This window comes from Oryctolagus cuniculus, chromosome 10 (assembly GCF_051225735.1).
Source record: "Oryctolagus cuniculus isolate XC-2025 breed Fujian yellow rabbit chromosome 10, ASM5122573v1, whole genome shotgun sequence".
Lineage (NCBI taxonomy): Eukaryota > Metazoa > Chordata > Mammalia > Lagomorpha > Leporidae > Oryctolagus > Oryctolagus cuniculus.
This window is the reverse complement of record NC_142876.1, coordinates 110,183,222-110,196,725: the sequence shown is the minus strand read 5'-3', so window position 1 is coordinate 110,196,725 and position 13,504 is coordinate 110,183,222. Positions and strand designations below refer to the sequence as shown.

The window sequence follows — 13,504 nt, the reverse complement described above, 5'->3', positions numbered from 1 at the left end:
GCAGTGACAGAAAGTGTGTCCAGGATCATCACGACCCAGGGAACACCGACCGGAAGTGCAGCAAGACACCCCAACAGGCCATGGTCAGGCAAAGACCCTGGTGAGGAGGTGGGGACACAGGAACCCTTGTATGCTGCTGGCGGCAGCTATGGTGGAAAAGTTTGGCGCATGGGCACTGAGCTGCAGCGGGCTAAGCCGAAACTCGCAACCCCACAGCACGTACCGGCTGCTCCACTTCTGACCCCACTCCCTGCTAACACATCTGAGAAAGCAGCAGAAGATGGCCCAGTCCTTAGCCCCAGCCACATGTGGGGGACCTGGATAGAGCTCCTGGCTTCAGCCTGGCCCAGTCCTGGCCATTCAGGCTATTTGGGGAGTGGACCAGCAAGTCTGCATGGGCCCCTCCAGAGGGTGCTATATGCCCTTGGCCCCCGGCTCAAACCTGGAGCTCACTCCTCTGTTTTATGTTAGTGTTGCCATTTAAAGACTTTTTTTTAAAGACTGATTGATTTATTTAAAAGTCAGAGTTACAGAGACAAAGAGAGAGAGAATCCTCCATCTGCTGGTTCACTCCCCTGATGGCTGCAATGGCTGGGGCTGGCCCAGCCTGAAGCCAGGAACCAGGAGCTTCTTCTGGGTCTCCCACATGGATACAGGGGTCCAAGCACCTGGACCATCTTCCAGTGCTTTCCCAGGCGCATCAGCAGGGAGCTGGATCGGAAGTGGAACGGCTGGGGCTCGAACCGGAACCCATATGGGAAACCAGCACTGCAGGCAGTGGCTTAACCTGCTATGCTACAACACCAGCCCCTGATATTTGAAGTTTTGCATTACATTTTAATTTTTAAACTTTTCACCTTTCTTTGGAAGGGAAGAAAGACAAAGACAGAGACGTTTTATCTGCTGGTTCACTCCCCAAATGGCCACGACAGCCAGGGCTGGGCCACAAGGAAGCAAGGAGCCTGGAACTCCGTCTGGGTCTTCCACACGGGTGGCAGGGACGCAAACCCTTAAGCCACCATCTCCTGTCTCCCAGGAGAAAAAGCTGGCATGGGACCAGCAGGAGCCGGAATTCAAACTCGGGCGGTCCAGGATGGGATGCCGGCCTCCCACAGCCACTGCCTGCCCCTGTTTTAATAAAGACTCTTCCAAGCCCTGAAAAGTTCATGTGCCAGGAAGACAGTTACACATCAAAGATAAGATCCAGGACTGAAAGCGAGATGCTCGGCTCGGCACCCAGGCAGTGATGGCTGCCGGCGTCCGGTCCAGGGGAGAGAATTCTTTCCCAGCCTTCGTGCCCCAACGCAATCTGTTTCCAGCCTGTGAATGGCATCTGTGGGGAGCCTCGTCTTCTCATAAAAGGGCTTGAACCGCACCACCCAGGGCCAGCGCTGCAGCAAGCAGATGTCCCTAGTTCCTGAGGCCACCGTCAGCCCGCACAGGGGAGGCTGGCCGGAACCCGTGGCCAGCACGCAACTAGGAGGGCTCCCTCAGCCTCCAACTCCAACTCCAACTGTGGCCTTGTGATGCGTGACAGCTCAGGAACCCTGGCCAGCGCTGCCACCAGCAAAGACGTACCCACTGAGCTGTAAGATGCTCCAAAGGCCCCGCCCATGGCCCACCCTTCCGTCATGAGGCCTGGTGTCCCCTGCAGATCCCAACTTTGCACCCCCCCCATCCCAGCCTTCTCTTCAGGGGTTACATGCTTGGCTCCAGGTCGTACTGGGTGGGGGAGGGTAGACGTGGACTCCAACCCAGCCGTGCTTGCTCGCAGCCCGGCGCCCAGCCTCCAGCTTGGCCTAGTGTCTGAGTCATCATGGGATCTGCTATATGTGGACTGGGAGTCAGGATGGCTCTTGAGCCAAATCTGGCCCCAGCCTGCTTTTGTCAATCCAACCGCGTGGGAACACAGCCATGCCCACTCACTTCTGTACTGGATAGAACAGACCCAAGAGACGTGGCCAATTCCACCTGACCCAGCCGCCACCAGAGCACCCAGCATCCTGGCCCTGCAACCACAGCTCTCCCAGGAGACTCCCATCAGGGGGCAGGGCCCTGCCTGTGAGTGCCCAAGGGGAGAGGGGTGCAGGAGAGGCACGGCGTCAAGCACCCAGACAAGTACCAGGTCACCCAGTGGCAAATGCTTGGGGGCCCAGGCTCCTGGGGCTCACAGTGGCCCCTCGTGAGCTCGCCAAGGCTGCTGAAGTTAGCTACAAAATCTCCCGGTCCCCAGCAGCTGTCGGTGCACCTCCCAGGGGACCCTGGCTCTCTCCTGTCCCCCTCTTCCAGGGGCAGCCTTCAGCCCCATGCTGACTCTGCCAGTCCTACACCAGCCCCGTGAGAGCAGACCCCTGAGCAAAGCCACCTGCTCTTCCCACCTCCCCCAGGCAGTTCCCCGTCTGCCGGGATTGCTGGGCATCTTCCAGAACCGCCTGTGAGTGGGGCTACAAAACTCCGTGCCTGTGTGTTGCGAGGAAAGCCATGCAGCCTACACAGCAGTGAGGGGAAAACTGGCTTCTTCGCCGTGTGCAGCTGGACCAGGATTTGCCTCTCCATGCAGAAGGTCTTTCCGGTTTTCCGGCCTCTGCATTCTGACACTTGAAAGTCCTGTACTTGTCTCATTCGGTTCGTGCACCAGGATCTCATAGAAGCAGAAGTGGTGCCTGTGGTTTATTTTGGTCGCCCAATCCGGCCGTGGTGAGGATGGAGCCTTTAGGTCTGATGGCAGCCGTGGGTGTTTCGTGGATGATGTGCCTCTAGCTGGGCATGTTCCCTTTTCCCCCATTTTTCCAAGCGTCTTCATCCGAGGCAGGCGTCCCATCTCCCTGTGTCACTGGCACAGTCCCACGGTCCGGCTTTTAGCCCCACGGGATGCGGCTTTCCCTGACTTGGAGCGCTGGACCAGTCTTGCGCATGCGCACTGAGTCCACCTGGTTTTGATGCACAGTGCTCACCGCCCGTGGCTGAGCCGGGGATTGCTCAGCAAGCCCGCATCCATGGTCGCGCCAATCCCAGCCCATGTGGTTCCCCTCCTTGTAACGTCCTCACGTAGTTCTGGCTTTGGCATAGAGCAGGTCGCGTGGAGGAAGCTGGGAAACAGTCCTTCTCCCGAGTTTCTGGCTAGAGTCGGGTACGGCTTCTTCCTTACGGGTTTGGTGAGATTCCCCAGCTAAATCTCTAGACCGAGAAGTTTCTTGAGATTTTTACCTGGAATTTGAATTTCCTTCATACACATCTGTCTGCTGGGGCTCTCGATTTTTTTTTTTTTTTTTTTTTGACAGGCAGAGTGGACAGTGAGAGAGAGAGACAGAGAGAAAGGTCTTCCTTTGCCATTGGTTCACCCTCCAATGGTCGCCGCGGCTGGCGCACCACGCTGATCCGATGGCAGAAGCCAGGAGCCAGGTGCTTTTCCTGGTCTCCCATGGGGTGCAGGGCCCAAGCACCTGGGCCATCCTCCACTGCACACCCGGGCCACAGCAGAGAGCTGGCCTGGAAGAGGGGCAACCGGGACAGAATCCGGCGCCCCGACCGGGACTAGAACCCGGTGTGCCAGCGCCGCAAGGCGGAGGATTAGCCTAGTGAGCTGTGGCGCCGGCCGGGGCTCTCGATTTTCTACGGAGTGAACTTTGCACAATTCCTCTAACTTTCCATCTTTATTGGCATAAAGCTGTTCACAGTGCTCCATCATTATATATTAAACATCTCAGAATCAGAATAATGCTACTGTTCTCGGTGCTGGTAATTTGTACCATTTCTCAGTGTTTTTCTGCCTCAGTCTGGATATTACTTTTATTGATCAAAGACCCTGGTGTGTTTTTATTGATCTTCTGTATTGATTTTTTTGTTTTCTGGTTCATTCATTTCCACTCTGATATACACATTTTCTTGCTTCTACTTACTGCAGTATATTTGTTTCTTTTTTAAAGCTAAAATAATTTCTTAAGGTACAAGCTCAGCCTGTTCATTTGAGGGCTCACGCCCTTCTAAGCAAAACGTCTGAGCGCCGTAAAGTGGCTCCCAAGGAGTGTGCGAGCACATCCTATGACACGGGATATGCCGCCTTTTTCTTCTCAATCAGTCCTGAAGACTTCATTGATTTCTTCTCCAATCCATCGGTTATCTAAGAAAGCGTTAACTTCCCAACTCGTTGCAGAATTTTTTTCCGGAAACATTTCCGATTTTTGTTTTTCATTCAATTCCATACTGCTCAGCACCCCTGCTGTAGGACTCTCGAATCCTTTGAAATGTACAGAGACGGCACCCCCTACAGGTGGGTCTGGAGTGGCACGTGCTCCAGGTGCCTGGAAGAGTGCAGGTCAGGCCAATGTGGCTGACGGTGCTGCCCGAGCCTCCTCCCCCCAGTCCAGCTCTGCCCCTCTTCCCTGAGTAGACAGGGACGGGGCTCCCGCAACATAATGGCATCTCTGTCCACTGCTATTCTTCCCTGGTGCATTCTAGGCACCCTGTACCACTTGCGGGTTTGCCTGAGTCTGTGACCAAGGGTCCCGGACGTAGGCAGGAGCAGGGCACAGGTGCAGGGGAGGAGGGTCTGTCCAGGCTCGCTCCTCCGAGCCGGCCCGCCCTCACAGGCCCACGCCAGCAGCCAGCCGGCCAGCGTAAGCCATGAGAAACCCGGCTGCGCGTGCTGTGGCGTCTAAGAACTCGCCAGCTTCCTGGACACTGCCTGCCTCGCCACAGAAAAAGCAGCAAAGGCTTCTGTGGGGACCTGGCCCCAGGCACCAGGTCTGCTTTGCCCTTCACGGGGAACTGAGCTTTCGTCTGAGCAACTCCCGCTCCAGGCTGATTACGTGGCGACACCCCAACAGCATCTAACGCACTCACCCCTAAATCATAAGAGGACCCGCTTCTCCCCTCCTAACGCCGTGAGTGTCCGGATGCCCCTGAAGTCCGCCTGGCTCGATACGAAAACGGCCATTCTCAGGCCACGGCTGGCTGGCTCCCTGATGCGCTGAACCCGCGCACCTGCTGCACAGGCCGGGTGTCCTGAGTCCTGTGCGCCTGCACCAGGAGCCCATGCGTGAGCAGCAGGGACTGAGCCGCAGCACAGGGCAGCAGGGGACAATGTGGGCCAGCACATCATGGCCACGAGCAAGGCCTGAGGTGCCATGAGGCCTCTGCACCGTGCACCTGCGCCCTGGACTCCCACTGCCCCGGCAGCCCGTGTGTGGACTGCAGCCTTGGTCACAGCAGAAGGGAGCAGACGTGGGAGACGGCACTCCAGCCCTTTGCTATGTGTGTCCCTAACTCTCTCACTTGTCAGCAGCCAGCCCTTGGCTGTGCCCGTGAGCACCGGGGAGGGGGGGCAGGGACTGTGGCCACGGGCCCTGCTCCACACCACGCCATGTGGGACAACCACTGAACGCACTGCCCAGCTCTCACACTGCACTCGCCACAGGTGTGAAGTGGGCGAGAGGACGCAGGGAGGAAACACAGAGGGCGTTCCCACTTCCCAGCAAACAAAGGCGGACACTCCAGGGCCAAGCAGTGGCCACGGAAAAAAGCCAATGACATTAAAGGCAGGAGGGCGTGACGACGGGCGGCAGGAAACAGAAGTGGCCCCAGGAGTCCCCAGGACAGCAGAACAGACCTGGAGCAGACCTAGGGCTCGCCTCAGTCCCTGGGATGTCTGGCTACTCACATCTTGGTTTGTTTGGGGGTTTCCTATGTTATAAACACCGCTTTTCTTTTTTTCTTTGACAGGCAGCGTAGACAGTGAGAGAGAGAGAGACAGAGAGAAAGGTCTTCCTTTTTCCATTGGTTTACCCTCCAATGGCCACCACGGCTGGTGAGCTGCGGCCGGCACACCGCACTGATCCGAAGCCAGGAGCCAGGTGCTTCCTCCTGGTCTCCCATGCAGGTGCAGGGCCCAAGTACTTGGGCCATCCTCCACTGCACTCCCGGGCCACAGCAGAGAGCTGGCCTGGAAGAGGGGCAAACGGGACAGAATCAGGCGCCCCGACTGGGACTAGAACCCGGTGTGCCAGCGCCGCAGGCGGAGGATTAGCCTATTGAGCCGCAGCGCCGGCCAATAAACACCGCTTTTCATGGAAGGAAGAGAGGAAGGCACCCACTGAGAATTGCTGAAACCAAAAAGGCATCTTGGGTTCATGATGGGAGAGCCAGAGGACCCAAAGTGGACAGCGCCAGGGTTGCTCTGATGGCCCAAAAATGTTCTCAGGGGCTCTCGGCTCCCAGAAAGGGAAGCCCAGGCAGGCAAGAAGCTACACAGATGCAGGATCCTGAGTCGTCCTCCCGAGGGGCCTCTTGAGCCGAGAGCGAGGCCGCAGCTCGGCCAAGCGCTAGCCCAGCCTTCCGCCTGCACGGGGAAGGGGGCTGTGTTTGGCTCTGCTAATTAACTTTCACCGTGGCAGCTTAGCAGGGATCTTATCAGTTCCCAGCTCAGCTTTCCAGCAATAACCAAGTTACACCATGCGTGAGACGGCCGGTTCCCCAGTTATTGAATTAGAACCTAGAGATATTAGCAGACGCAGTCGGCACGGCGAGCAGCTCCGGCTCCGAGAGAGTGGGGGTGCACAGGCATGTGGGAGGGATGAGCTGTCCCCAGGGAACGTCCTCAGAGACTGTGGGCTGGCAGGGACAAAGAGCCCCCTGGGACAGTGTCTGGGAGAAGCTTGTGTCGCAGCAACAGCAAGCCCGGGGACCACCTGGTGGGGCTGCTCCAGGAAGCCTCCCAGCCCCCTGGCTGTGCCGGCCCACGGTAGCTGTCCCCACCCGGCCAGCCAGCATGGGACCCCAGTCTCAGGCTCACCCACACAGCAGCAGAGAGAAGAAGCCAACCCCTCACCCCAAGAGGAAGCCCCAGAGGTTGCACGATGCACTGGGCTTCCCTTCCTCGGGCAGGAGCTTGGCGCAGCCATCTTCTGGCTGCAACGCAGGTGGGAGAGTTCACAGTCTCAGCGGCCCCCGGTCCAGCTACAAGCCAGGCGGTGGGGGCTCTAAGCAACAAGCATTCGATGCCAGGGGCTGCCAGCAGGAGGCCGCACCCGCGTGCTGCTGTGTGAGCCCAGCTGAGCCTCATGGGCCAAAGGCGCCTTCCGGGCGGAAACCAGACACGCAACATCATTTTCCAGGAGCATCACTTAGCTGATGGCCCATCCCTCGCCACTGCCCACGTGGGCCACCAGGAGACCACCTACAGCGGTGGGCAGAGGCCACACCTAAGGCTGAACAGGATGGGGTCGGCTGACGGGGAGTGGGGGTGGGGTCACAGAGTGGGTTCCAGCTTTCGCTCTCACATCCATCTTCCCACCTGCTCCCCTCTGAAAAGCAACAGTGCCTCTGGCAGTTCTGCAGGGCCTCCCTTCAGAGGAATGCTGGGGGGAGGAAGGGGGGACTCTTCCCTGCTCCTCTCTGTCTCCGCCTTCTCTATCCCCTCCCCCTTCTCCCTCCATCTCTCCCTCCCCTGACACCACCCCTTCCCGGCCTTGCCCTTCTGCTTCCCAACCCTTCCCCGGCTTCTGCACTGTCCAGTCTATACTAAGCCTCGTGCTCGTCCTGGGGGTGGCCCCAGTTTCCACGTCCTGCCCAGAACCGCTGTGCACCCACAGCCAGGGCATCTTGACCAGTGGAAGATGATCAGGTGCCTCACCACTGGACACTTTGGGTGGACCCACAGGTCTTCAGAACCAAACCCAAAGCCCTTCCCGAGGCACTGGAGTGAGCGGCGGAAAAGGCGGCCCCTGGGCCAATGGGCCAAGGCCGGCAGCTCCCCACAGAGTGCGGTCTCCTTAGCAGGGGCTTCAGTCATCCAAGCTACACTGGGCAGTTTGGAGACCCAGAGCCAAAGGCATAGGGGGGCAGGGGTTTCCATGGAAACCTGGGGACTGGTTCCCTGGTTCCCAACCTCTGTCCTCTGGGCTACCACTGGCTGCCCTGGAGACCTCCTCCCCGAATCCAGAAGTTACATCCTGCAGGGATGGCACCTCCTTCAGAAGCTGCTGGAGAACTCCCACAGCAGGGGGCACGGGCGCCGCTGGGACTGGCCTTCCTTTGTGCCCAGGAGCAGTCTGCAGACACTGAAGTCCCTGTCTCCTCTTCCAAGCTGGACCTCAACATCAATACGGCAAGATCTGCATGGGATCCATCTCAGGGAGCCCACGAAGCTGGGCATGTGAGCTTCGCAGAGAGGAAACAACACTGTGTCTGTGGCAAGGCAGATGGCTTAATGCATGTGGACGCAGGACAGGTGGGGTTGAAAAGGTCTGCAGGGGGACAGGTGAGGGAGGGCCCCGAAAATCACAGTGACGTACGTAAGAAGGTAGCTAGCAAGGAGGAACTGAGGTTCACCTGCCCCTCCTTGCAGTCCTGTCTGCACTGCCCAGATTGTACCCCCTCCACCTTCTCGTGCAACAGAAAATCTATCTCCATGATTTAGAACTTTAGGCTTAGAACTGTTGCTGGTCACAAATAACCACCATGGCTGCTTGCAGCAGCCCTGGGGTGACCGTTAGCTCATTATAAAGTCATCACAGAAGACTGGACACAGCTGAAGAGAGCATCAGTGAACTGGAAGATCACCTAGAGGAAATCACTCCAGATCAAGGAGAGGAAATAGTAAGAGACAGGCTGCAACAGTCAAGAATGCCCAAGAGACTTCCATCAGACTCCCAGGGGAGAGAACGCAGCACCCACACAGCCACATGGAACAGCCTCCCAGCTGGTGCCAGCACTTCCTGTGCAAGCACACCCAGGCCTGCTCAGACCCTCCCTCAGCACCCGAGGAGCTGAGCCTCCCGGGTCCCCAGTGGATGGAGGAGACAGGAAAGGAGGACACAGGTGAGAGCAGAGCGGCTCCACCTGTCTCTTCCCACCCCGTCTGCAGCCTCACTGAATGCACTGGCCCTGAGATGGAGATCAGCTCCTGATTCATCCTGGGACAGAGCCCCTGGACCACACTGGACTCCATGCCCTTTCTGCTCAGCACAAAGGTGCACAAACAGTAGGGGCCAATCAACCCTGCAGGATGAGTGTGCGAGAGCTGAGGCTCAGCGGTTTCACCATCAGGTCCCCAGGACGTAGAGGCTGAGACGAAGGGAGTGACTCTGATCTCAGAACTGTCCAACCCCAGAGCCTGTGCTCACGTGGCCACGCAGCATGCAGGTACCTCCCACAGTGACCAGCACCTCCAGACCTGGCTACAGGAGAAGGCCCCAGCCTGTGGCTCCATGACATGGCTGTACCTGGAGGAGTCCAGCTCCACTGACCTGGCCACTGTCAGCTTTGTCGGCCACGCCCAGCACTTTCCAAACCTCTTTGTGTACAAAGCAAATTCCATGCTGTCGCTTTGGGAAAAGAGACCTCATTCACTTCAAAGGCTGCGTCCACCTCCACGCAGATGGAGGGGAAATGCTCACAGAAAAGTGGATCCACTTTGCCCGGTGCCTTCTGCTGGCAGCCCCGGCCGGTTCCAAGTCCACCTTTCCCAGAGGCAGCCTCCTGGCTCCCTGCTCTGTGCTGCCCCTGGTGGTAGCTTTGGAAAATGGCGGGGGATAGGCAGAGTCCCAGACAGCACAGGAAGGCTGTACAGAATCACTTCAATCAATGTTTTTCTAAGCATCAGAAACAAACTGCACACAGCAGTCGGCTCACAGTTAGAGAGTGGGCAGGTTGGGTCCTGGCCACAGGGCTGCCTGCAGCAGCTGCTTTCCTGGAGAGGCCTTCTGCCCAACAGAACCAGGGGGAAACTTGCAAAAATACAGGTTCCCAGGCCACACTGAGCCAGATACGATGAGGGTGGGGCCCAGGAACCTGCATTATTTAACACGCACCGCAGGCACTTCCGCCGGGCACTGGAAAGCCCCGTGGTCCGAGGCAGGCTGCTCAGCACCTCTCAGCCTGAGTTTCCCAGAGCTGACAAAACAGAGCCAATGATACCAGTGGAGAAAGGGCAGGGCTGGCTGTGCATAGGAGGTGAGTGCGCTTATTCCTGATACTGAACTCAGCTGCGTTGACTTCAAGGGTTTGCTGGGGGCTGGGGGAGGGGGAGCCAGTGCCTTTACCTGCACCAAGTCCTCACACAGTCAAGCACCCCTACACCAGCCCCAGCCCTGCACACGCTACACACGCTTCCCACTCGACTCCACCACGCCCCTCTCGTCCCACGGCTGCCACACCCATCAATCATGAGAAGATTCGGATTTGGGGGCCTGCAGAGCTGCCCTGGGAATGGAGTCCAAAGAGGGCTCCCGCTTCCCCGGGAACAATAAGCAAAGTCCTGCGTTGGCAAAATGGCCCAAAATGAGTCACTTCATCGTGGAAAATGAACGCATCTGATCACAAGGGTGATTCGCCTCGGCGGGGAAAAGCAGCCTGCCTGAATCTGCAAGCAGGCTTCTGGTAGAAGCAGCTCCCGGCTACTCCAGATGCAGAGAGCTCACTCCACCCGCGTCGCGGGAAAAATGCCCCCACTGGCCAGGGCCGGCGGGGGACATCCAGCAGCAGGCTGGGGGGACGAGCACCAGCCCCTTCCTTAGGCCAAGAAAACCCAGACTTGCCCACCGCGGCCCTCTGCCTACTCTATCATGAGTGTGGGGAGAGGGGGTCTCCACTGAACTCAGGATGGGGGTCTGGTTTTTTCCCTTCCAGTTCACAGCCTAAAAATACTCGATGACTCCCGAATCCAATCAAACACGTTAGCATGCACCTGGCTGGTGCAAGAACCCTGCCTCAGGCTCCCTGTGGAACCCCAGGAAGCGGCCACAGCAGAGATGCCCCTGCAGTGCTGTCCCCTCCCCGGACCCCATGAGAGCCTCATCCCTGTCCTGGGTTCCTTGCTGTGCCCAGGAGAAGACCGAATGGTCCCATTACGGGGACACAAAGCAGAAACTGGAATATCAGAAGCGAGGCACAAAGAGCCACTGAGGACAAAGGGGAGTCAGGGGGGGCCCCATCCCCCATCAAAGCTCCAGGGAGGCAGCTGCAGAAGAGGTGCTGAGAGAGGCCAGCGCTGTGGCATAAGGTGTAAAGACACTGCCTGCAGTGCCGGCATCCCATATGGACACTGGTTCAAGTCCTGACTGCTCCACTTCTGATCCAGTTCTCTGCTATGGCCTGGGAAGGCAGCAGAAGATAGCCCAAGTCCTTGGGCCCCTGCACCCACATGGGAGACCCAGAAGAAGCTCCTGGCTCCTGGCTTTGGATCAGCTCAGCTCTGGCCATTGTACTCATCTGGGGAGTGAACCAGTGGATGGAAGACTCACTCTCTCTCTCTCTCTCTCCCTCTCCCTCTCTCCCTCTCTCTGCCTTTCAAATAAGTCAATAAATCTTTAAAAAGAGGCACTGAAAAAAAAGACGTGGATCTGCAGGTACAGGGTGACGCGGCCGCAGATGCGGGAAGCCTCCTGAGTTGCGGCCCCAGCCGGGAGGCAGGCTCCCCAGTTGCCCATGGGAGGGCAGCAGCACTGTGCGGCAGGGGCGTGCAGCATGTTGGGGAGGGCACAGGGACATCTCCAGCGCTTCCACAGCAGTGTGGCAGGAAGGGCTCCCGGGAGAAGCAGGGGACAGCCACTGTCACCATCTTCCTGCTCACGGCCCTGGGGCCTGGCCCGGGCACTCTCTGTCCAGGGTGACGGCCCTGAAGCACCCTCCACCCGTCTGCTTTCTTCTTGCTCCATCCCTCCCGTCTGTGCCTCCCGCAGAGTCCTGTGGCTCTGAGCTGCGAACACACGGTGTCGTTGGCAGGCATGCCCGGCCACGCTGGGAGGCCTTAAGGGCTCATGCTCACATGTGGCCATTAACACTGCCCCCCGCCCCGCCCCTCTGCACTGGTATGTCTTTCTCCTCCTCTCCCCGCTCAGCTCCAAGAAACACACAGACTGCCCCACCACCCCCCTGCAGCACTGCAGGACTGGCCAGCTTGCCACCACACGTGGCTCATTCAGTCCATACAAGTGCACGGGACCCAGCTGCTTCCAGGAGAAAGCGGACCACCCTCAGGAAGTCGCCACCCTCCCCCCCCACAATCTGGAGCACCCCCATGGGAGCAAGGTGAACACCGCCTTATCGAGAAACCTACCCCTCCTGTGAGTCCCGTCCATGCCATCTGTGAAGGCCCCACTCCACACCCACCCCCTCCTCTGCTGGTGGGCTGGGAGTCCTAGGCTGGGGCTCTAGTCCGGGAGCCTCTGCCCCATGCCAGGCCCAGCCAGAGGCTGGGAGGAGCCCATTCCTCCAGCTAACATCTCAAAGACACATCCCTGCCCCTCCCAGCCCAGCCCTAGAAGGATGGAGCACAGGGGCTTCTGGCTGTAGGCAGATTACACAGCCCAGACCCCCAGGGGGCCCAGCAGCTCTGGGAGGCACCCCCAAGGAGACCCCTTGGAGCTCTCTGCACCTAGCACAGCCCTCACAGGAAAGCAGCACCCTGGTTGTGGCTCAAGGCCACTGAGGCCTGTGGGGCAGCAGACCATGGCCCAGGGCAGTGGCCTGGGAGACCCGCAGGGAGGAGCCAAAGCACATGGTTTCTTAAGGCCACGGACATGGGGACGCACACACAGACACAGAGGGGAGGAAGCACGTACCTGACGCTGTGCGAGACTTCTCCTTCGCACCTGCAACGAGAAAGACACACGCTTAGATGCCATTACCCTTGATCCAGGAGACTCGTGCAAGGACCATGTGGTCCCCCACTACCCCCACCCCTCAGCCTCAGCCAACCTGCCTGGCCTGCCCCTCTCCTCACCCAGGCTGCAGAGACAGAAAGCAGGCACAGCACCCCTGTGTGCATGGCAGATAAACTCCAGGAGCCCCAGTAGCTGCCTGCACCGCAAACCCCACAGTCCAGTGCCTTTCCCATCGCACTGAGCCCGGCCGTGCACGGCGGCGTCATCTCAGCAGCACAAGTTTCTTTTTGCCTCTTCACAGTGTCACGGATACAAGATGGGCTCTTCCGGCAGACCCCAGCGACCCCGCGACAGCGTTTTCTTTCTCTCTTAACCCAGCCAGAGCTTCGACCTTATCACTTAAAGGAAGCACTTCGTGGCTTCCCCTTGGCACATTCCAATCGCCAGCATCGCTCCTCCTACGTGCTGGGGCCCTGGCGAGTACTGCGAGGGCTACCTTGACCCAAGTACCGTGACACCCCAGCAGGCCACCTGATAACTAAGACGGTGGCCGAGTGGCTCACGGGACACGCTGGACCAAGGAGGACCCGCAGCCCGATGGCCTGAGATGCCATCACGTGACTCAGAAGAATACACAAGTTAAGCCTTACGGACCATTTTATTTTTCTAGAATTTTCCATGTAACTCTTTTGGCCTGCAGTGAGCACAGGTAAATGAAGCCACAGAAAGTGCAACAGGACAGGGCAGCAATGTTTTCTCATTAGTGCAACGAGGGGACAGCGACCATCAGTCTCCGGGGAGCATGGTGAGGAACGAGGCAGGTGCCTGGGACAGAGCACTCTCTTTCCACCTGCCTGGAGGTGGGATTGGTGAATGGGATCCTGCCCTGGTCACCAGGCTGC

General features: G+C 58.5%; 1 protein-coding gene across 2 annotated transcripts in view; it reads right to left on the bottom strand.

Annotated features, from left to right (window-relative positions):
• IQSEC1 (IQ motif and Sec7 domain ArfGEF 1) overlaps nucleotides 1–13,504 on the bottom strand; it is a 297,408-nt gene that overhangs the window by 192,543 nt on the left and 91,361 nt on the right. For both annotated transcript variants that reach the window (XM_051852615.3, XM_089306546.1), the window contains exon 2: nucleotides 12,561–12,590. In XM_051852615.3, coding sequence (XP_051708575.1) covers nucleotides 12,561–12,590 — 30 coding nt within the window. The remainder of the gene's footprint in view (nucleotides 1–12,560; nucleotides 12,591–13,504) is intronic.